The sequence below is a fragment of the Heterocephalus glaber genome, unplaced genomic scaffold, assembly GCF_053883595.1.
Source record: "Heterocephalus glaber isolate CG9 unplaced genomic scaffold, H.glaber_assembly_v1.0 deba00001442, whole genome shotgun sequence".
Classification (NCBI taxonomy): domain Eukaryota; kingdom Metazoa; phylum Chordata; class Mammalia; order Rodentia; family Bathyergidae; genus Heterocephalus; species Heterocephalus glaber.
The window spans coordinates 24,299,576-24,322,173 of NW_028258296.1; the positions used below are offsets into that span (position 1 = coordinate 24,299,576).

The 22,598-nt window shown below is 38.6% G+C and overlaps 1 protein-coding gene across 2 annotated transcripts; it reads right to left on the reverse strand.

Annotated features, from left to right (window-relative positions):
* Positions 1 to 1,114: 1,114 nt before the first annotated feature.
* Positions 1,115 to 22,195, reverse strand: LOC101698926 (guanylate-binding protein 3). Of its 2 annotated transcripts, none has more exons than XM_087213043.1 (11): positions 21,643 to 22,195; positions 20,309 to 20,504; positions 17,031 to 17,158; positions 10,481 to 10,590; positions 10,086 to 10,282; positions 8,082 to 8,327; positions 6,693 to 6,973; positions 5,217 to 5,429; positions 2,685 to 2,787; positions 2,156 to 2,349; positions 1,115 to 1,388 (listed from the first exon to the last, which is right to left on the reverse strand). In XM_087213043.1, exons 1-11 carry the CDS (start codon positions 21,721 to 21,723, stop codon positions 1,167 to 1,169), a joined length of 1,971 nt encoding a protein of 656 aa, XP_087069169.1. In that variant the 5' UTR covers positions 21,724 to 22,195; the 3' UTR covers positions 1,115 to 1,166. The 2 variants fall into 2 exon arrangements, with proteins under 2 accessions (XP_087069169.1, XP_004841369.1); XM_004841312.3 differs by lacking the exon at positions 21,643 to 22,195 and adding an exon at positions 21,226 to 21,512.
* Positions 22,196 to 22,598: the final 403 nt, after the last annotated feature.

Sequence of the window (22,598 nt, forward strand, 5' to 3'; positions counted from 1 at the left end):
GAGGAGAGGTTGGCACATAAAGAGTCCATGGTAAGGAAGCAAGCTGGGCTGTTTATGAAGCCTGTGTACATGTGAGGCTCAGAGTCAAAAGAACAGGCCTGACTTGAGGAATTACAAGGAGCTCATTCTAGTTACAAGTCTTAATCACTCACCAGAGAGCTGAAAGAATTCCTAAAATGTTGAGTTGAGGGGCCGGGGATTTAGCTCAGTGCCACCGAGCCTGCCTTGCAATCCCAAGGTCCTGAGTTCCATCCCCAGTAAACCCCCCCCCCACCAAAAAAAAGTTGAGTTGATCCTGAAGAACAATTTCCCTTCTAATATTCCATCTTTATAAACATGGAGCAGAATTTAGAGAACATTCCAGGCAACATCTCAGAGACATATCTGAACATACACTATGAAACAGACCTTTATATCTCTATTGAAAGACCTTAATCAGAACAAAATTAGGACGAATGTCTTTTATTCCCTGTTGTCATAAGCATACTTCTTACTGAGCTGACTCATGCTATTTCTAGAGTATTAAACATTCATCCAATCAGGGGAAGTTTCCCAGCCATATTTTATAATGAAAGTGCTGCAAACTGACCAGGCGTTAAGAGAAGTTAAGTCTCATATTTGCTGGTGAGAATATGAACTGTTGCAATTATATATCAAAAATTAAAATGTTCATACATTAACCCCTGGTCAGTTTAGGGTCCTGTCAAAACCATTTTTCTTGCCCATAATTGAGGTGAAAAAAGAGCTTCATAGTTTTACTTTGCACCACTTTTATTATGACAAAGTTGAAACATTTTTCTCATATGTCTATTTAAAAAATGTTATTGGTCTATTCTCAGAAGAGCTCATCGTAACTTAAATTATCTTCATGATTAAAATATAATTTGCTAATGTTTTCTTCATCATTCTATTGGTTTTTGTTTTACTTAAATCTTTTGTAGAAATAATTTCATTATCTTCTAACTTGTTTCCCACCTCTTTAAATTAATTGTCAAAATCTAGTTCATTTTTATGAATAGCTCTGATATTCTTTGATATTTGCTTTCTATTTTAATTTTTTTCGTAACTAAAACTGCTGTGACATACACTTTGAAAGAGACAAACGCTTATACTATTAAAATTAAAGAAGTCTCATTTTTATTATTTTTGTGCCAGGAACTCTCAGACTATTGCATTTGTGAACCGAGCACTTTCATCCCTAAACCGACCATTTTACCAGCCCCAGGCAATGCTGCTATGAAAACATTTCCAATTGTATCAAAGAGCTGTGAAAAGAAAGAGGATTTCTTCTTCCTAGTTCTTGTAATCTCTTCTTTTAGTTGCTGTATCTCTCTATTTAATGCTTCAGATTTCTTTTTAAAACCATCCATAAGTAGTTCTCTTTGGGCCTATAAAAGATGAAGAATTCATTTTTGAAAATCCTTGATTATTATCAGTCAGAATTTTGCATTTATTCACTTCAGCAGTTAGGCACATTTATCTATTTCTCTTTGACCTTAGAATACTCTGCTATATCTAGATGTTTGATCCTGACAGTGAGAGATCTCAGTGCAATCTCACTGGAGTTGAGAGGAGTTTGGTTCCTGCACAAATAATGCCCTTTGGCAGAGAATACAAGAGGAATAGCAGCCATGTTCATTTAACAATATATTGGAAATGATGACCTTTTATAAAACACTGGTCATCAAGCAACAGTGTGGGATAAAGGCTTATTTTACTTTAGTTGTACAGTGTGAATCAGGCAGATATTGAAACAAATGGAGCACTTTCTGAACTTTTACTATCCTCTATTTTATATCAGGAATACATTGTGACCAAATGGTTCTGTTTCAGGTCTCTGATGGTTCCACCAAGAATCCTAAAGACTAGAGGACTAAGGTCCTATTCAAATGGAACACAGAAAGAACATCCTACAATCTCAATAAATAACCATCCAGAACACTGGGAGACATTATTTATACCTTCCAAAGCCCTACACTAGAGAGGTATAAAATTCCTGCAGATTTACAGGCTTCAGTAGGACTCAGGTATACTTGAGGTTTTAGTGAAACATTTACCTTTTGGATTTCCCTGGAAAATAAATTTGGAATCATGCCTGTGTTTAAAATTTTGGTCCTTTCTTCCTCAGGTACTGCCAAGCTCCATTCAGACTCACCTTCAGCTTGTGCTCCAACATGCTTTCCTGTTCCCTCAGAATGTTCTCCTTTTCCCTCTCCATCTTCTCCTTTAGCTGAGCCACATTTTCCCGGAAGCTTCTCTCTTGAGCCTCCATCATTTGCTGCTGGTCCTTGCTTTTCTGCTTTAGCAACTCCTGTTCCTTCTCAGCTGCTTCCTTCTTGGTCCTCTCAGCTGCTCCCCAAAGATTTTAGAGATGGAAGGAACAACAGTCAGGCCTGATCTCTAACTTCTTGAGCTCAGAAATCAAACTGATTTTGAAAAGAGGGAAAAAGTCTGAATTCATCCATTATCCATGCCAGTAGGGTCGGGATTCCAAATATGATGGAAAGGCACTGATTGGCTGGGTGTGAACCTCAACTGCCCTTACTGTTTTCAGATTTAGCAGAGTAGGAGATCAATTGTGGGAGAGGAAGCTCCTTTTTTCAGGAAGGTTCTCCTGTCCAATTAGCCAGAGGGGTTTGCAGCAACCTATCCGCCCCACTTGAGATCTGAACCTTCCCCTGTACCTGCTAGTGCCCTCTCTCCATCAGTGAGGGCTTTGTCTGACTGTAGAATGGATTTTTCTATAGTAGCCTGAGACTGCAGGAAGCTCTGGAGGACCTCATTTGCCTGGGAACCAAGAAGCAACAAAATACTTTAGGCAAACATCTAGTCTTCTGATGAGAAAATTATTACTCAGCAAAAGTATAAATCTGACTCCGTAAGTTTCCATCCTTCTTAGGATCTCATAGAAGTTCCTTTCCTTTTGTGGTCACAGCTGAAAGTCCAAGCTCTTTGGACCCATGAAAGCTCTTGACAGCACCTGCCTTCCCAGCCCTCTAGCCTCCTCTCAGCAATTCTGCCCACCAGCCATCCCAAGTTACAGCTCTGGTCAGACTTATGTGCAGTCCCATAAACAAATAGTTTCCATCATTCGAAATATTTGTGTATACCTTTTCTTCTGCCTTGATGCTGCTCTGTCCTTTCCTAACTAGATAAAATCTATAGATACTTCACCTTTTATCTCCTCCCTCCCAGACCAGGAAGATTTCTAAGATGCCTTCTGAGATTTTTCAGGTTTGTAGAGGTGTGATTGTAAAAAATAATTGTATACATTTAGGTATATAACATTATGTTTTTAGGGCTGGGGATTTAGCTCAGTGGTTCTGCCACCTGCCTTGCAAGTGCAAGGTCCCGAGTTCGATCCCCGATACCAAAACAACAACAAACAACCAACAACAACCAACAACATGTTTTGATATATGTATATATTATTAAAAGATTATTATAATAAAGCTAATTTATATATCTTTCACCTCATATGTTTACATTTTGTTGTTGTTAGAACACAAGATATACTTTCTTAGTAACTTTCAGGTATGTAATGGATTATTTTAACTGTAGCCACCCTGTTGTACATTAGGTTTCCAGAACTATTTCATCTAATAACTGTATGTTTATATTTATTGATCAGTATCTTCCCCTCAATCCCTAGTAATCACCATTCTACTGTATATCAATAGGAATTTGACTTTGGGATTTTGTTTATGCCACTAAAATTGAGTGTCTTCCTACATCTTGGTTATTTCACTTAGTGTAACGTCCTCAGGTTCATCCATGGAAACCAGTATGACGATTCCTCATCCATATCATCACAACTGACAGGACTTTGTTAAGCCTGAATAATATTCCATCATAATTATATAGTAATCAATATTCGCATGGTACTGGTATAAAAAGACACATTGACCAATAGAGCAGGAAAGCCAAGAAGGAATGAAATTGGACCCACATCTTAAAGCTTACATAAAAATAAAATTAATATGGTTTGAATATTAAGCATGAGATTTAAAACTGTGAAACTCTTAAGAATTGTAGTGACAGACCTCTTTGACAATGACTTTGGCAATGAACTTCTGGATTTGATGCCAAAAACCCAGGCAACAAAAGTAAAAATAAAAAAGTGGGATGACTTCAAATGAAACAGTGCCCACACAGCAAAGGAAATGATCCACAAAATGAAAAGGTAGCATATAGAATGGGAAAAATATTTGTAAAATACACATCTGATAAGGGGTTAATGTCCAAAGTATATGTAGAACTCATATAACTCAACAGTAGAAATAACAAAGAACTTGATTTTTTAAGTGGGAAAAGGAACTAAAAAGACATATTTCAAAAGAAGAAATTCAAATAGCCAACGGGTATTTGTAAAAGTCCTTAACACTGCTAATCATCACGGAAACACAAATCAAAACCACAATGAGATATCACCCCACACTTGTTGGATATAAATCAAAAGATAACAGATGTTCCTGAGGTTGTACAGAAAAGGGAACTTTTGTAGCATTGTTGGTAGAATGTAAATTTGTACAGCCTCAATTGACAAGAGTATGAAGAATTCTCAAGAGAAAAAATTCCAAGTCTCTAATGGCTGACTCATCAGCTTTACCACTTGCTTGGTATGCAATCTTAGGCAACTTATTTGGTCCTCTGTGGATCACGGTTTTCTACTGCATAAGCATGGAAGTCAGTAGTACCTAGTTTGTGTTATTCTGAGAAATAAATTGGTAACCTAACAAAATCACCTGAAAATGTAGTTGTACCTGGTATCAAAAGGGAATGCTCAATTTCTATTAGCATCACCATTACTGTCAGTACATACCAGGTATTGTGGATGTATAATAACCATTATCACACCATAGCAACTGAACAGGATTTTGTCCATCTTAAGTAAGATCAGCTTATGGAGAGGAAAGTAATTTCTTTAATATTGCATCTTCTACACTTAGCCCCAAAACTATCCATTTTTGATAAATAAATGAAATAGTTTATTTCCCTTGAATTCTTGGTTTAGTATCCTCTCTGGGAAAATATTTCTGATTTATTTAAGAGCATCTAATTAACAGTAGATATAAAAATGAAAAATGTCAACATATTGCCCTGCTCTGCTTAAGTTTTACAAATTGTGTTGTGGTTTTAAATTTTTAGAAAGAGCAGCAAAGACTTTCTGACTCTACCCTGCTGGCCACCCCACACCCCACCTCCTTACTCCTCACCTTAACTCCTTTTCTGGGCGCATGCTTGTAGCCCTCTTCAACCTCCCTTTTTGCTTCTAAGTAGAGACCATGGCCTCCAGGAACAGAGAAAATTCCCTCTGAAATGTTTTTCAACAGGGATGCTGAGAGCTGCTCCAGCTTATCCTGGCAGTACTTGGTAGATGCTGCTTCATTTTGCAGCAAGAAATCTTCCTTCCTTCTCTCTGTGGTGCTCTGCCAATAAAATGGAGGGACATACAGTACAAAGAAGCTCTTAGAAAGAAGAGGTAACTGGGATCCCCTTTGAAAAACAACAAAAGGCTATAAGAAATCTGACTGCCTCAGAGTGGACTGGGACACGGAAAAGAGCCAGGAGACTTGTTTCAGTCCCAATTTTTGTCAATTACATGTGAATTCTGGAAAGTCTCTTGGAATCAGGCTAAGTATCTATAAAATGATGAAGTGAGAAGACTTAAATTTTAAGATTTATTCAGCTGTAATATAATTAACAAGGACCCAAACTCTACCAATGATCAAAGAACTCTGGATGGAAGTAAAACTCGGAGAATGTGCATAGCTGTGGATGAAAATATATACATGATAAACTAAATCCCCAGGAATGACTTACATGTGTTGTGAACAGAATTTTGAACCCTTCATGAACTCTCACAGTGACAGTTTGAGCATGTGAGGATACAGGAACAGGTATTTTTTAAATTTGTTAACTCTTGTAAATCACAATCTAGCTAGATTTCCTCAATAAGAACTAAAATTTTTGAGGGCTGGGGATTTAGCTCAGTGGTTCTGCCACCTGCCTTGAAAGAACTAAAATTTTTGTTACTTTTAGGTTAGTCCAAGAGAGAATGAAAGGTAACTTTCAGAGAAGGGGCCTCTGGTTGACAAAATAAAGATGTCTCAGGAGAATTCTCTTGCTGAACCATCCCTTGATCTGTGAATCCGATAGTATTAAATCTATGATTACATTATGTTATTTGTCACAAGGGGATTTTAAGAAGTGGAGAGCACCCTATTGAGTATTTAGCTAATCATGTGTCTTTACAAAGCAGCTCTCTCTGGCTTTAGCAGAAAAGAAAATCTGAAGGTCTAGAAACAAGAGAAGGAATTGCTTTCCATTGTGGAAACAGCTTCCACAAAGTCTCTAGGTGAAAACTAAACCCATGTAAAACCCTGTGTTCAGCTTGTGTTGCACAGAGCACAGTACTTAGACACCTTTGCAGAGATCTTCTAGAGAACTGTGAACTAATAGAGGCATAATCCTGTGTCAAGCTGCTAAGCACATAATAATTTTTTTTGTAGCAATAGGAAACTAGGTGCCATCTTTTAGGGTGCACTACAGCCCAAAGAGCCCTGTTGGCCACAAAAATCCAGATTCTTTTAATGATGAGATGGACGTAAACCATGGGATCAGGAGTGTGGAATCTAAGCCTTATTCCAGAAGGGCAGGGCTGAGAAAGGATAAATGCTAAGGTGTATTACCACCAGCTGCTTCTGGAATTCCTGATTTTCATCCTTGAAGGACCACTCCATGAAGACCTTGATGGCCTCCTTCTCACAGGCCGTGTGCTCGTCCAGCAGCTCCTGGAGCGAGTCTGTGGGGAACCGCACTCGCTGGGCCATCTGCTCGCTGTAGTGGTTGGCTGCCTTCTGCACGGCTGCTGAGTTCTCTCGCTGGGCCAGAGTGGTCACTGCGTTCTCCAAGCAAGGCACCACCCCACTGTTGATGGCCTTCACATAGGTCTCCACCAGAGTCCCCAGCCCTGAATGATGTATATTTAGGGAATAAATGGAAAGTTCTCACTCATCATTTTTACAAGCTTTAAAGAATGCCATTATAAAAATCACAACTTCTAAATATCTTAAAGTTTTCTTCCCCTTCTCTTCTTCCTCTTTCTTTAATTGCAGTTCTTTCTTTTTATCTCTGTGTGAGTCAATCTTTTTGGCAACATCACTGTTTTTCCTACACACTCTTTTATGGTAAATTCACCATAATACAAAATTAAATTACTGATTATATCCAAGAGGTTATAGGATTTCCTCAAAAAATACTTTTCAATTTAAATAAAATAAAATGAGTTTATTAGGTAATATATATTACATAATTTGTGATTATTAATTCCAAATGAAAATTCAAGTAACTTTATAAAATGTATCATCATAAATTTGAAGACGGCACCATAGTGTATTGAACCCAATATGGGCCCATCCCATGGAGACTGCACTGTTGTATAGGCTATTTTTCCATGAAGTTAGTCTTGCTTAAATTTGTTGATTAATAATTACTCAATGAGCTTGCATGAAACTCTTAGCCTGCTACATATTTTCTAACTGGTATCAATTTATAAAATATCTGAAGAATTCATCCTATGGAACCTCTTGTTTTAAAGATGTCTCTCCTTAGTAGTAGTCTGTGCTTGTATTCTTTTTTTTAAATTTTTTTGGATGAGGAATTTTTAAATTAAATACTAGCATTTTTCCTTAGATTGAAAAGGTAATCTATAAACAGGATAAATACTCAAACACTACATTAGTGCTCCCATTTGAGTTTTCTAAGCTCATATCCATGGACATATGCATTTGTGCTTGTATTCTTAGAGTATTGGTTTTGTTGTTTGTTTGTTTGTTCTGGGGATTGAACTCGTGTACTGTTCTTTTTGAGATATATTAGGGCTCAATAAACATTGATATAGAGAAATTTTAACTAAGAAACATACATTTCTGTGTGTGGCACAAATGTCTGGTTTTCCATATTCCTTAAAGAAATGGGCAAATCCACAAAAGACACATAGCTACATCACTTATTCTGAATCACTGAGACATGCTTTGAGATTACCAAACCAAACCAAACCAAAATGAACCAAAACTCACGATTTCCAGTGACAACGATTCCCTCTCTCAGGGTCTTGGTCTTTGCATTGGTAAAAATATAGGAACAGAAATTTTTTGATTGCACCTGAAAACTCCATTCCAGTTGGCTTTCTGGAACATCTTCAATACTGAATAATAAGGTCTTGTCATTTGTAGGCCGGTCAAAGACAAAGCACTTCCGTACTGGAAAGAAATATCTGATACACTCTCTAGGCATGTTGGAACTTTGGATTTGGGGATTTTTTCCTGTAAAAAAAGCATTCATTGAAAAGACTGCCTGTGGGCAAGTAGAATGAGAATTTCTGCATAACTATAGTCCTGGATCTGTAAATCTTCCTTCATCCAATCACATAGAACAGCCTTATGCCAATCTACCCTGTGCATGGGTAATCTGCTTCTAAGCAGAGCTGAGAGTTGTGGAAAGAGGAGGCACTTACCTCATGTGAAGAAACTTATGTTTGGTTTCCTTAGCCTTTGTACAGTAACCCATAGATTGACTATGAAAGGTTTGAAGTGATTGATTTTTATTTATTTTTTATGAGTACATGTTTGCGGTACATAATGATTACAATTGGGAGTTGGTACGTGCACATAACACATCTTAATTCCTTTTTTCATTCCCTACTCCTCTCCTCCCTCCCACTCCCTTCATCTCTTGATCCCCTTTCTATTTGAAAAAGATCTATCTCCCTACTTTCTACAATTTATCTTTTATTTTGCTCTTTATTTATACTTTGGGTTCTCATATAAGAGAAACTATGTGATATTTAAGCTTGTGTATTGGATTTATTTTAATTAACATAGTGGACTTAAAATACATCCATTTTCTTACAAAGCCTCAAGTTTATCCTTCTTTATGGAAGAGTAGTACCCCATTGTATGTAAATATCAGATTTTCTTTATCCATTCATCTGCTGATGGACATGTAGTCTATTTCCAAGATTTAGCTATGAATTTTGGGCTGAGCATGGGTATGCACATATAATTGTAATATAATTCAAATCTTTAACTCTTTTAGGAGTGATTGATTAATCAAAAACATTGTCAGACACTTCTGATATTGAGACCCATGTCAGAAATGAGATGTGGGCTCTAAAGTAATGTAATGCTAGGGGGACACTTAATATCCACATCTGTGAAAGAAAAAAATATTTCAAAATCAGAACACACACACACACACCATAATTATATTCAGAGATTAGTTTAACAGAAAACTCCAAAGTAAGTTTAATTTAAACATAATTTAAACACCTCACTACTTCTTGATATCAAATACTATTATATTTCACATTGCTTTGCAGAGATTCTGTGGTATAAATTAGCTGTTTAAGTAAATGTGGGTTTAAAAATGAATACATAAGTGAAAATTGTTACTAATTCTAGGTATTACTGCTTATCTATTCTGCCTAGGATAATCCACGTAATACATTTATAATATTAACAGGTCATCATCATATTGTATAATGCTGTAGGATGAAGTTGTTGTTATCAAAAAGGTAAAGTTAATGATTGGACAGTATTATTAAAAACACATATCATTGTTTTTTATTCCAGAATCATTCAGTGTGTTAATATGCTTTTTCTGAAGGATGTGACTATACAGGTTAGTTAAATATACTGTACTGAATAAAATGTACTTTTTAATTTGGTCACTGGATTTCCTTGTGATTCTGGATTTAACAATTTCTAACTTGATGAGCTATTTTTCACCAAATGGAATAGGAGCAGATAAACTTAGTAAGTAAATATGTCAGCCTAAGGAAGTGGTATTATTTATTATAATCCTCACTTCTTTTCATGGTACTGATTGATTTAAAATTATTGATACAACATCGAGACTTAAATTTCCTTAGTGAGTTCAAATCTTAGCCTCTGAAGATTTTCGAGTAATAATAACTGCTAAAATCATGGCCACCAATCACTATATGTCAAGTGCCAAATGACAGAGCTTAGTTGATCCGACAGCCATATGAAGCTTCCTCCACTCAAGCCATGCTCCAATACCTGGAATCAGCTTCAAGGCATTCTCCAGGTACTCATCTTCCGTGATGGGATGTCCATCTAACTTCAGCTCCAGCACGAAATCCCGAACAGCCCAAATAAAGTCTGGAAAGAAGCTTACAAACTCGGTGGAGTCCTCTATCTCATCAGGTCTGCAGCCAGCTTTTGCCCTAATCAACTGTGTTAATTCAGTCACATAGCTGGGATCTTAGCTAAGGAATGAGAGGCACCACAATTACCAGGTCTCCTTTAGAAACAAGTGTTATACACATTACTCATTGGTCTATGTCTGCTTTTACTCAACCATGACAACTGAGCTGGAGAAAAAAAAGAGGCAATCCCAGCTGCCCTTTCTATAAACCTTATGACACATGGCGTGTCAGCTCCTGGAAGGATACTGCAGCTGTTCCAGAGCCTGGTGGTTGATGGTGCTCATGCTGTTGTAGACAAAGCTGCTGCTCAGAAGCACAGCAAGGGCAAAGATCCAGGAGTCATTCTTAAGGTCACCCTAGAAAGCACACTGTAGTGAGGGACTAAGGAATCGACTATTTACTCACCCATTTATTCATTTTCAGTTCTTTGTTCATTCTTTTAGCTATACTATTGCTGAGTACAAGAGAAACAATAAATTTTGAATAGTAAATACATATCTCATAATATGAGATAGCTAGCTACATAGGGGCCCCAAAGAGAGGCATGCCTAGATATTATCCCAAGTGTGCTCAGGCCCCAGCCAGAAGCCCACCCAGACAACAAGTCAGCTCAGGGATCTAGAAGCCCACCACTCTGAACCTATGAATTGGTGTACTGGTGAGCAGCAGAGTAAAGGCTGTTCGGTGGCTTGCTGAGAATTCAAGACCACTGGGTAAGCAAAAAGTCACTTCAACAAAGACACAGCGGGATGCATCTGTTGAAATGAGAAGACACATAAATAAATTCCAAAACCAGACTACCAGATCATCTAAGGGAACCCCAAAGGGCAATAAGATGGAATAATCTGATATTCAACCACCTGGACTCCATGAACTGGCAATGAAAGGGGACCTGGAAAAAGTAAAATCAGAAATAATTTCTCAGACAACAGCAGAGATTGTGCCCATAGTACAAGACATGATTAATAAATCTAGAGCGGACACAGATTAAAAAATAGAGGAGATGAGGCATATGATGGAATCCCAACATAGGTCACAAATGGAGTCCATAAAACGGATGCAAACAGATTTCCAGGAGATTAAAAACTCCATTGAAAGTTTAAGCAGCAGAATGAGCCAACGCGAGGATAGCTTGGTCAAAAAAATTTACACATAGGCATATAACTGTTAAGATTCCAGAAACCCAACAGAAGAACAAAATTCTATAAGCAGTTAGAGAAAAGAAACAAATTACATACAATGGAAAGCCCATCAGAATCACAGCAGAGTTCTCAACACAAACACACAAGGCAAGGAGAGCTTGGAGTGATATATTTCAAGCCCTAAAGGAAAAGAACTTCCAAGACAGATTGATGTACCTTGCAAAACTATCTTTCAAAAGTGATGGAGAAATAAGATACTTTCATGTCAAAGAGCACCTTAGGAACATCATGAATACCAAACTGGCACTCCAAAAAATTTTAAACAATATACTAGGAAAAGACAATGAGGAACACAACACCAAGAAGCCTGGTAGAATGAATCCATCAGGTATGAGAAGAAATTAAATGCAAAAGGGGAGAGTCCAACACAAAGAAAAAGTCATGACTAGGATAAGGATAAGTCAATACATATAAATTATAACCATCAATGTTAATGGTCTCAATTCACCAATCAAAAGAAATAGACTGGCAGAATGGGGCAAGAAGCAAAATTCAACAATTTGCTGCATAGAAGAAACACACTTTATTCAGAAAGAAACTCATAGACTGAAAGTTAAATGGTGGAAAACAATACTCCATGCCACAGGAACCCGAAAAAAAGCAGGAGTAACTATCCTCTTTGCAGATCAAGTGGATTTCAAACCAACACTGATTAAGAGAGACAAAGAAGGACACTACATCCATGTAAAGGGAACAATTGAAGAGGAAGAGATGACAATCATAAATATATATGTACCAAACACTAGTGCACCCAACTATATCAAACAAATACTAATGGACATGAAAAATCATATAAGCACTAATACAACAGTAGTGGGGGACCTAAATACCCCACTCTCACAAATAAATAGATCAACTAGACAAAAAATAAACAACAAAATACTCTATCAAACTCTTAAACAAGTGAACTTAACAGATGTTTACAGAGTATTCCACCCCACAAAATGAGAATACACATTCTTTTCAGCTGCACATGGGTCATTCTCTAAAATAGACCACATGCTCACTCATTGAACATGTTTAAGTAAGTGCAAAGGAACTGAAATTATCCCCTGTATATTGTCAGACCATAGTGTGATGAAATTGGCGATCAATAGCAAAAGGAACTACAAGAATTTCATAAACACATGGAAACTGCACAAAACATTTCTGAACAAACAATGGGTCACAGAGGAAATTAAAGAAGAAATCAGACAGTTCCTACAACTAAATGACAATGCCAATGCAACATATATGAATCTATGGGACACAATGAAAGCAGTCTTACGAGGGAATTTCTTAGCAGTGAATACTCACATTAAGAAAACAGAGCAAGCTCAATTACACAACCTGATGCTGAACCTCAAGCTTCTAGAAAAATAAGAGCAGGACAAACCCAAAGCCCATAGAAAGGAGGAAATTATAAAGATCAGGGCAGAAATCAATGCAAAGGAGACTAAGAGAACAATTAAAAAAAAATGAAGCCAAGAGTTGATTCTTTGAAAGAATAAACAAAATTGATAAACCCTTAGCCAACCTTATCAGAAAAAGGAAAAAAAAATGCCCAAATGCATGCAATTAGGAATGAAAAGCATGAAATTACAATGGATCCAGCAGAAATCCAGAGGATCATCAATACGTACATGGAGAACCTATACACCAATAAGATGGAAAACACAGAAGTAATGGACAGATTCCTAGATACAAATGAATTACCAAAGTTGAACAAAGAAGACCTAAAAATTCTAAAGGACCCAATATCAATCAATGAAATTAAAAATGTAATTAAAATCTTACCACCTAATAAAAGCCTGGGTCCTGATGGTTTCACTGCTGAATTCTACAAGATATTTAGAGGGGAACTACTGCCACTAATGTTTAAACTCTACAATGAAATTGAAAGGGAAACAGTATTCCAAAATTCATTCCTGGAGGCAAGCATCACCTTGATCCCCAAAGCAGAGAAAGACCCAAGTGAAAAAGAGAACTACAGGCCAATCTCACTAATGAACATAGATGCAAAAATCCTTAATAAGATACTGGCAGATAGAATGCAGAAGATTATCAAGAAGATCATACATCCTGACTAAGTGGGATTTATCCCAGGGATTCAAGGATGGTTCAACATATGCAAATCAATAAATGTAATTATATTAATAGAACCAAGGACCAAAATCATATGATCATTTTAATAGATTCAGAAAAAAGCATTTGACAAAATCCAACATGCATTTATGATTAAAAAAACCCTACAAAAATTGGAATAGATGATCTCTACCTCAATCTGATAAAAGCCATCTATGAAAAACCAACAGCCAATATCATACTAAATGGTCAAAAACTGAAATCCTTCACACTAAAATCAGGAACAAGACAAGGATGTCCACTATCACCACTCCTGTTCAATATAGTTTTGGAAACATTAGCCACGGCAATTAGAGAAGAGAAAGAAATAAAAGGAATAAAGATAGGAAATGAAGAAGTCAAATGGTCATTATTTGCAGATGACATGATACTCTATATAGAAAACCCTAAGAACTCCACCAAAAGTCTTCTAGACTTAATAACGAAATTCAGTTAAGTAGCTGGATACAAGGTAAACACACAGAAATCAATAGCTTTCCTCTACACGAACAACAGAGTCACTGAGAGAGAAGTAGGGCAAACAATTCCTTTCACAGTAACATCCAAAAAACTGAAATACCTAGGAATCAAGCTAATAAAAGAAATTAAAGACCTCTACTCTGAAAACTATAGCACTCTGAAAAAAGATTGAAAATGATATCAGAAAATGGAAAGACATCCCTTCCTCCTAGGTAGGAAGGATGAGCACAGTGAAAATGGCCATACTTCCAAAACTGCTATATAGATTCAATGCAATTCCAACTGAAATCCCAGCAGCATACTTTACAGACCTGGAGAAAACAATCCAAAAATTCATTTGGAACAAGAGACCTAAAATAGCAAAAGCAATACTAGGCAATAAAGACAAGGTAGGGGTATCACTATTCCCAACTTGAAACTATATTACAAACATACTGTGATAAAAACAGCATGGTACTGGCAAAGAAACAGACATGAGGACCAGTGGTGTTCTGGTATCGTGGAAAGAAATGTAGGGAGACACAGAAGTTGGGTAAAAAAACAAAGCCTTTACTTGCACGCCAGGGGGACCACCAGAAACTTGTCTGATCAATGTCTGTGCCATTCTTTGTTTTAACATTTCCTTTTTTATCTTCTTTTAGCCATTACCTCATTCCTGGTGGTCTTATTCAGTAAAATTTCTGTTTCCCTTTTACAACTAGTTCCTGTTAATGGTTATAGCCACAGCCAAATAACAAACAGATGGTGCTTAAGACACTTACATTGTAAACTACCCAAACATTTCTACTTTGCTTTTCTACAGGTTAAATTTTATCTACAGCTAGGTTACAGGTCAAAGGTTCAGTCAGCCATCACCTTAAACAATAAGAGTTATGGGAAAGGTAAATCTTAAGGGAATGTATTACTTACTCTACTTTAGCTACCTTCATACCTAACCTATAGTTCAAATTTTCTCTATCAGTGGAACAGATTAGAAGACGCAGAAACAACGCCAGACACACTCAGCCATCTCATCTTCGACAAAGGAGCCAAACACCCTCACTGGAGGAAAGATAGCCTCTTTAATAAATGGTGCTGGAAAAATTGGGCTTCAGCTTGCCAAAGATTAAAACTAGACCTGTATCTCTCACCATGCACTAAACTAAAATCAAAATGGATTAAAGATCTAAATATTAAAACAGAAACACTAAAACAGCTGGAAGAGAGTTTAGGAAGAACTCTTGAAGACATTGGTGTAGGAAAAGATTTTATGAACAAAATCTCAGTTCCCTGTGAACTAGCACAAACAATCAACAAGTGGGATCTCTTCTTATCAAAAAGCTTCTGCACAGCAAGAGAAACCACCAACAGTGGGAAGAGATAACCCACAATGTGGGAAAAAATTTTCACCAGCTGTCCCTCAGACAAAGGTCTACTATCTCAAATCTATAAAGAACTTAAAAAAAAATCAGACATCCCAAATTTAAAGACTCAATCAAAAATTGGCATCTGAAATGAACAGATATTTCTCAGACAAAGAAATGGAAATAGCAAATAAACATAAGTAACAATGTTCAACATCATTGTTCATTTGAAAGATGGAACTGAAAACAACACTGAGATTCCACCTTACCCCACAAAGAACGGCTGTCATCATAAAAGCATCGAATAACAAATGCTGGTGGGGCTGTGGGGAAAGAGGAACCCTACTCCACTGCTAGTGGGAGTGTAGACTGGTGCAACCACTGTGGAAATCAGTATGGAGATACCTCAAGAACTAGGCCTAGAAGTCCCATTTGACCCCGCTATTCCCCTGCTGGGTATCTTCCCCAAAGAATTAAAAGAATTATACCAGAGTGATATATGTGCACCCATGTTCATAGCAGCACAATTTGTGATAGCTAAATCTTGGAAACAACTGGAGACTGGATAAAGAAAATGTGGGTTTTTTTTTTTATAAAATGGAGTATTACTCAGCCATAATGAACAAGAAACTAGAGACATTTATAGCTAAATGGATGCACATTGAGGCGATACTCTTTAGTGAAATAAATAGGACACACATGTGCAAATATTGGATAGTTTCTGTAGTGTGAGAAAATGAAACTGTACATAAGGACTAAAAGGTATAATAGATAATGTGAAAGAGGAAGAAAAGGGACAAAGGGGAAGGAGAAATGTGAAGGATAGGGAAAAGAAAGAAGGGAATGGAATTAATATGAGAAAAACAAAAAATGGTAACAAAGTCTTTGTAGATCGGGAGGGGTGGAGTGGTTGAAGGGAGGGCAGGGGAATGGGAAAAAATTAAGAGCCAAGATGGATTATGTCAAGGTGCAAATTTCCAATGATGAATGTCATCATGCTGTATACCTTAAATGTAGCAATATAATTATTAAATAGATTCAGCCATAGAAACCCTGTTTCTTCTTCTCCTTTTTCTTCCTTCTTGCCTTCTTCTTGCCTTTCTTCTCATTCTCCTTCTTTTTTCTTTTTGAGACAGGGTCTACTTATCTGGTCTGTGCAGGCCTGAAACTTGCAATCCTGCTTCACCCTACTGAGTGCCTGGATTTATAAGTGTGCACCACCTTAAACCACTCAAGACTATTTTCATGGTCCCTTTCACCAACTCCATTACACCTTCACATGTTAGGTAGTAGATGTCATTCATGCCATGGGTTGCAGTTTTCTCCAGGAAGCTTTCCCTAACTCTCATAACTGAATCAATTTTCCACTTTTTGCATCTGCATTATCTTGCACTGATCATACTCCATATTTCTTCCTTCCACAACCAGGCTCTAAGACTTTACTTTGTTTACTGTTATATCTGTTATACTTAATACAGAGCCCTGGAATTCATTTGTTCAATGCATGTTTCTTAAATTAAATCATTCTCCCTAGTATGAAAAATAAGAACTATCCTTAATATACCAATGTATTTGAGGAAATGGAATCTAGCCTCATTATTTATAAACTGACTTTCAATTTGTAGTAATACATCACAGAAGTTGAACTGAAGTGGTTCTCTGCCTCACCTTTTCCACATCTCCCAGGCCCTCCGTGTCCAGAAGGACCAGCGTGTGATTTGGCTTGGTGGGGTGGGGCACACACCACATCCAGATGCCCTTGGTTTTAGACTGTACTGTGGAGCCCAGAGCAAACCCTAAAGGGAAGAGGAGAAACAACAGTGACAGCACAGAGACCAAGCCAGCAGGGGTTACACTGGCTAAACTTACAAGAATGTGAGTGCTAGGGAAAGACAGCTATTTCAGCAAGGATAGCCAGTCCAGTCTTTAGGTCTGCGTTAAGGACTTCTCAAGAAACATTTTGTGTCCTGTTCACCTGATTCTTTCTTTTACTCAAATTGTGTCACGAACTCTGTTGTGTATTTTTATTTGACCTTGAAGACCTTTCCTGTCCTCTTGATTCTAGTAGAGTTCAGCCAGTAGGAAGCAGCAACAGGAGACCATAAGGCAGGCATGTGTTCCTCTAGCTTCCACCCTGCAGGGCCACAGTGCCCAGGGGCTTGTTTCTGTTCCTCTACTTCAGGTCACAGTTCCTTTCATTATCTACATCCAATAATTCTGCTGTTTCCCACATCCTGGCATCCGTCCATTGCTTACCTCTTCAGAGGATGAGTGACAAATGGCAATACCTACTTGGCCATCACTATTTCACTCACTGGGGGCTTTCTCACCTTTTCTCAGCTCCCTTTACCCTCCTGATGCTCTTGTAAATGGTTGCTCTATTAAATGCTATTCAGTTATACTGTGTGTACTACAGTCTGGACCTGGAATAGCTCCCAAAGGCCCATGTGTTAAAGGCTTGGTGCTATTGGAACTTTAGGAAACTATAAGAAGCAAGATGTAGTGGGAGGGCTTCAGGATACCGTGGGATCCTGGTTTCTTCCTCTTCTTTTTCTCCCTGACTTTCCATGAGGTAAGCAGTTTTGCTCTGCCATATGCTACAACAATAATATGCTGCCACATCACAAGCTCAAAAGCACAAGGTCCAGTCAAGCGTGGACTGAAATCTTTAAAACTGTGAGTCAAAATAAACCTTTTATCTTTATAAGGTGATTTATTTCCAGTATATCTTAAGAGTGATGGAAAACTGACACACTGGGTCATCTGTGTCCTGTCAGGACCTGCACTGATACATTAGCTTTTGTTGGGTTTAATCTGCCCCTTTCTCTTTATTTTACTCTTTTGCTTTCTTCTCTCCAAGCAAATGATTAGCTCTGTGTCTATTGCCTTATCAGGGGGATAGAAGTGAAGGAAAAGCAAGACCTATGACACCTGTAAGCCTTTCTTTCCACAGGCTTAAGCCCACAGTGGAAAGGATCTGAGGATTGCTCCCAGGAACACATGGATGGTCGTAACTTGGGCAAGAGGCAAAGTTTTGAACATCTGCCATAGAGCAATGCTTCCTTCCTTCAATTGAGAGTAGAGATCAGTACGATAAAGTTCCTGGAGGACTGCTTCCCCATGACTTAGACCATTCAATTTTACACCCTGTGTGATTTTTGTAGAGAGGGTATCAAATCTGCACTTCCCGACATTGTGATAGTATCAGATTGCTTGCTGTTTAACGTTGAGTTTGCCTAACTCTCAGTGCTCTTTGCTATAAAATGGTAAGGTTTGATGGCAGATGGTCACTCTCAGTAATCTGAGAGGTAATAAAGTGAAGTGAGTTAGCCACAAAAAGAGTGAAGCGCTTGTTCCTGCTCATGGACTTTGACTTGGAGTGAGTCTCTTTCTTTCTGCTCTTCCTATGACACAGGAGGATACCAGAGTCACTATTCAGATGTTTGAAGTATTTTGGGATGACAGCCTCCCATAGCCAAGCACTGGGAAATTACCTCCTTGTTCCTTAATTTTACTTTGAGTAGGAAAAATTTTTTTCCATGCTCTTGAAACTTCCTTTCTAATATGTCTATCTGAGGGTTCTCAACTCTAATTACTTAAAAATGAGCTTTGAATTTATTTGATCTAGGAAAGGAAAAATGTCTTCCCCTAATTGATGGTTAAAAATTGGGATTTAGCTCAGTGGTTCTGCTGCCTGCCTTGCAAGTGCAAGGTCCTGAGTTTGATCCATGGTACAAAAAAAAAAAAAAAAAAAAAAAAAATATATATATATATATATATATATATATGCTAAAAGAAAGATACAGGCAAAATGCTTTGTTTAGGAATCAGTGAAGAATGGAAAGTAAAAAGGAAAGAGGAAAAACAGAAGGAAATGGAGAAAGACATAAAAAACGGGGACAAGAGGAAGAGAGTGATACAGTAAGCAAGGGACTCGGGAGATAAGTCCCAGGGATCTTCAGCTTAGTAGACTGAGTTTCAACTCCCAATGATGCTGAGATGCTGAGCCAGACAGAAAGTAAGATATGAAAGGGGAAACGGCTGCATAGTCTTTAATGACTGAATCATCAAACATCCTCCTAAAACTAGCAGCAAAAAGAAAGCTTGCCTTACATTATTAAATTTTTATAGAATTTGTGGAATCCTCAATTACTGATACAGTATGATGTACAGTAAATTGTACATAAAGTTTGGCTAGCTGTTTAATATTATTCAGCCTTCAGAAAGGATGGAGATTACCTATTCTCTGATCCAGAAATCCCATTTCTGGATTTCTGGATATATTTGTGCAAGAGAAGTTTTTGAACATGTGCATCAGAACATAAATGTAAGAATATTCATGACAACCTATTCATTAAAGATAAAAACTAGAAATAGCACCTACATTCATCAATAACATATTTATCAATAACTAGTAAATTGTGCTATCCTTAGAAAATAGCATACTATGAAATAGTGAAAAATTTAAAAATTACAGATACATGAGACTAGACAAAAATTATAAATTTCTTGTCAAACAAAAGAAGTAAAACACTCTAAAATACACACAAAAAATAAAATTTAAAAAGCCGAATTAAGTTGTTTTTTGAATGGATAATAGACTATAGAACCATTTTTAAAATGGATTTTTTAAAAAGCAAGAGTAGAAGAAGTATGCTCTAATAGCCAAAATATTGACAAGCTTTAGTGAGTGTGTGAGAGGGTATGATTTGGGATTTTGGGTGTTGGAAAGGTTTATTTCTTGATTTGGATAGTGACTGTACAAATATTTACTTTATTAACTGTATTGCAAGGGTTGTTTCAAGTTATGAATGTGATGGTAGGAATTAGAAATTTTCTTCAGTGGGAAGGTGAACCCTTCCTTAAGATGACCCTAGAGAAGGTGTGGTCAGTTTGTCCTATCTTTGGTTCCAAGCGAATGGCCCCTGGCCAAGGATCACACTCACCATGTTTCTGTCCTGCCAGACGATTCATGAGGTAGGATTTTCCAGTACGATATATGCCTACAATGGCCACCACCACCACCGGTTGAGATATCTTGTCAAGAATCCTTAAGGCTTTGGAATTCACAGTCAGCTGCTCTTTCTTGTTTTCCACTAGGCAAATGGGAGCCTCCATGATAGATTTTGTTGCCGTGGTAACCTGCAACCCAGAAAAACTCTGCTTTGGAGCAGAAGATCTTGCGGTCATCTCTGGTGGTTATTCAAGGCACACGCATATCAATTTTTTGCTCCTAGAATGTGTTTATCAATTTTCTACATTTTGTATGTTTCTAAAGAAAAAAATAGTCTAGCATGTCCAGGCCTGGTACTGAATGCCTTTTGTTCATTATCTTATGATTCTTATAGCTATTAAAAAAGCACTACCCAGACTTTTTAAGAATTGAATGAGAAAAGGAAAGCACTGACACAGAGCTCTGAAAACGCTAACATTTGGGAGGCAGAGGCAGAATGCGACATGACAGAGATGAAGAATGGTTAGGAAAGGTTCTAAGCATCCTAGAAGAATTTTGTCTCTTATCCTTGCAGTGAGGATGTATACAGTATCTGGAGGGGCATCCAATGTTCTAGGTGTATATCATCAAGGAGTGAACAAAATGGTTACGCATTTCTGCCTTACAGATACTGTTCTAGTGAAGCAAACAGACAATGAAAGCAGATAAACAAACCGTATACTACACACGCGCGCGCGCGCTCCTGTAATATGTACTTATCTCATACACACACATGCACAGTGAACAGTAAAGGTAAGTTGTCAAAGGAAAATAAACAGGAACTGAGGACAGGGACATTAGAAGCTGGGTTTAAGTTTAGGATAATCAGGGAAAGCCTCCGTGAGAATGAAACAAAATAAAAAACCTCACTGATATTGATGAGGACAGATTCAGGGAATCAGCCAGCAAATCACTGAGCACAGGAAGAGGGGAGCGGGAAGAAATGACTTCGGAAAAGCGCCTCCACAAGTGGGCCGGGGTATGGTTCCCGGATAGGGCTAGGGCTTCCTCCTCTTGAACCCATGATGAATGTGGGATGCGCTCCTTCCGGGCCCCAGGCAGCTCTTCGCTGCAGCGCAGCGCACTCTGAGGAGGAGCAGCGCACTGTGGAGGACGCGGGACGCCGCTGTCCCTCTGCAGCAGCCTCTGGACGGACGGCGCTCTGGGGATCACACACCATCGGGCAAGCTAGGGTGACCTCCCACGGTCCTCACCAGCCGCCAGCGCCAGCCTGCAACCCCACGGGTAGTTTGCGTTGTGGATGGCACAGGGCAGGCGCAAACTCACCTGGCGCCGGCGCTGCAGCGAGGGACGAGTTCTCAGCCGCGGAAACCACTGTTCTGAAAACAACCCGGATATCACAGCCATCCAAGTATGGCTTGAGATAAAACCGAAATCGAAACTACATTACGTTTTGACTCACTGTTGCGGTTTTTGCAGTTTCCAAGTAAGCAGAAAAGCAAGAGATTGTGAGATGAGGCGGGAGGAACGTCCTAATCTTTCTAACCGAATTTCTGAATTTGCCGTGATTCCTCCCCCTTCAGATTGGCGTCTGCAGCTTCTCGGTACAGCCCTCTCCGTCCCCCGAAATCAGGTCTTCAGCCTTGTCCCACAGCGCTGCTGGGACTTCACGCATTCGAAACCAGGCCCATGGACTTTCTAAGGAGCCGAGGAACAAAGCCACTTTGTCCGGACACAGTGGGGAGGATTCCGGCCCGAGGCAGCTGGCTGGGCCGCCTGGAGGCCGGCTTGAGCACTTTGGGGTTGGCGAAGGCAGGAGCGAGACCACTGTTTTCAGAGCACCCTCAGCGAGCTCCCCTTTCGCACATTTGTCAGGCACTCCCCTTTTTAAATCCAAGAACCTTTAACCTTGGGACCTGATACAGGTTTCAGTGTTGGCATGTGCCACCTCATGCCCTCTTCAGTCCCATTTAAAAGGGGAATAAGTTATTTTGGAACAATACTTTTCTTTCCTTGAAAGCCAAAGTCCTCTCAAAATCCAAGCTGACAGACTTGCTATCTGAAGGGGGAAGAGAGGGTTTGACCATACGCCACATCAGGGGGAGAAAGCAGGATTTCGCACTAGACGTCAGCATCCCCCTGCCTGTCCTTGGTGCTTTCGAGCAGTGAACACTGTAATCGAACCAACTTCTCATCTCTTTCAGTGCTGCCTCTTGGAGGCAGACTCACCGCACTCCCCATTCAGAAAGAACACTGGGGCGAAACCATCACCTGACACCAGG

Bases quoted from the DNA above. Each gene is read 5' to 3' on its own strand.
- LOC101698926 (XM_087213043.1), bottom strand. From the start codon at position 21,723: ATGGCTGTGATATCCGGGTTGTTTTCAGAACAGTGGTTTCCGCGGCTG. The intron at 20,505-21,642 runs GTGAGTTTGCGC...TCTGGGTTGCAG, and splicing joins CGCTGCAGCGCCGGCGCCAG to GTTACCACGGCAACAAAATC. The intron at 2,350-2,684 runs GTACAGGGGAAG...TTTGGGGAGCAG, and splicing joins TGGAGAGAGGGCACTAGCAG to CTGAGAGGACCAAGAAGGAA.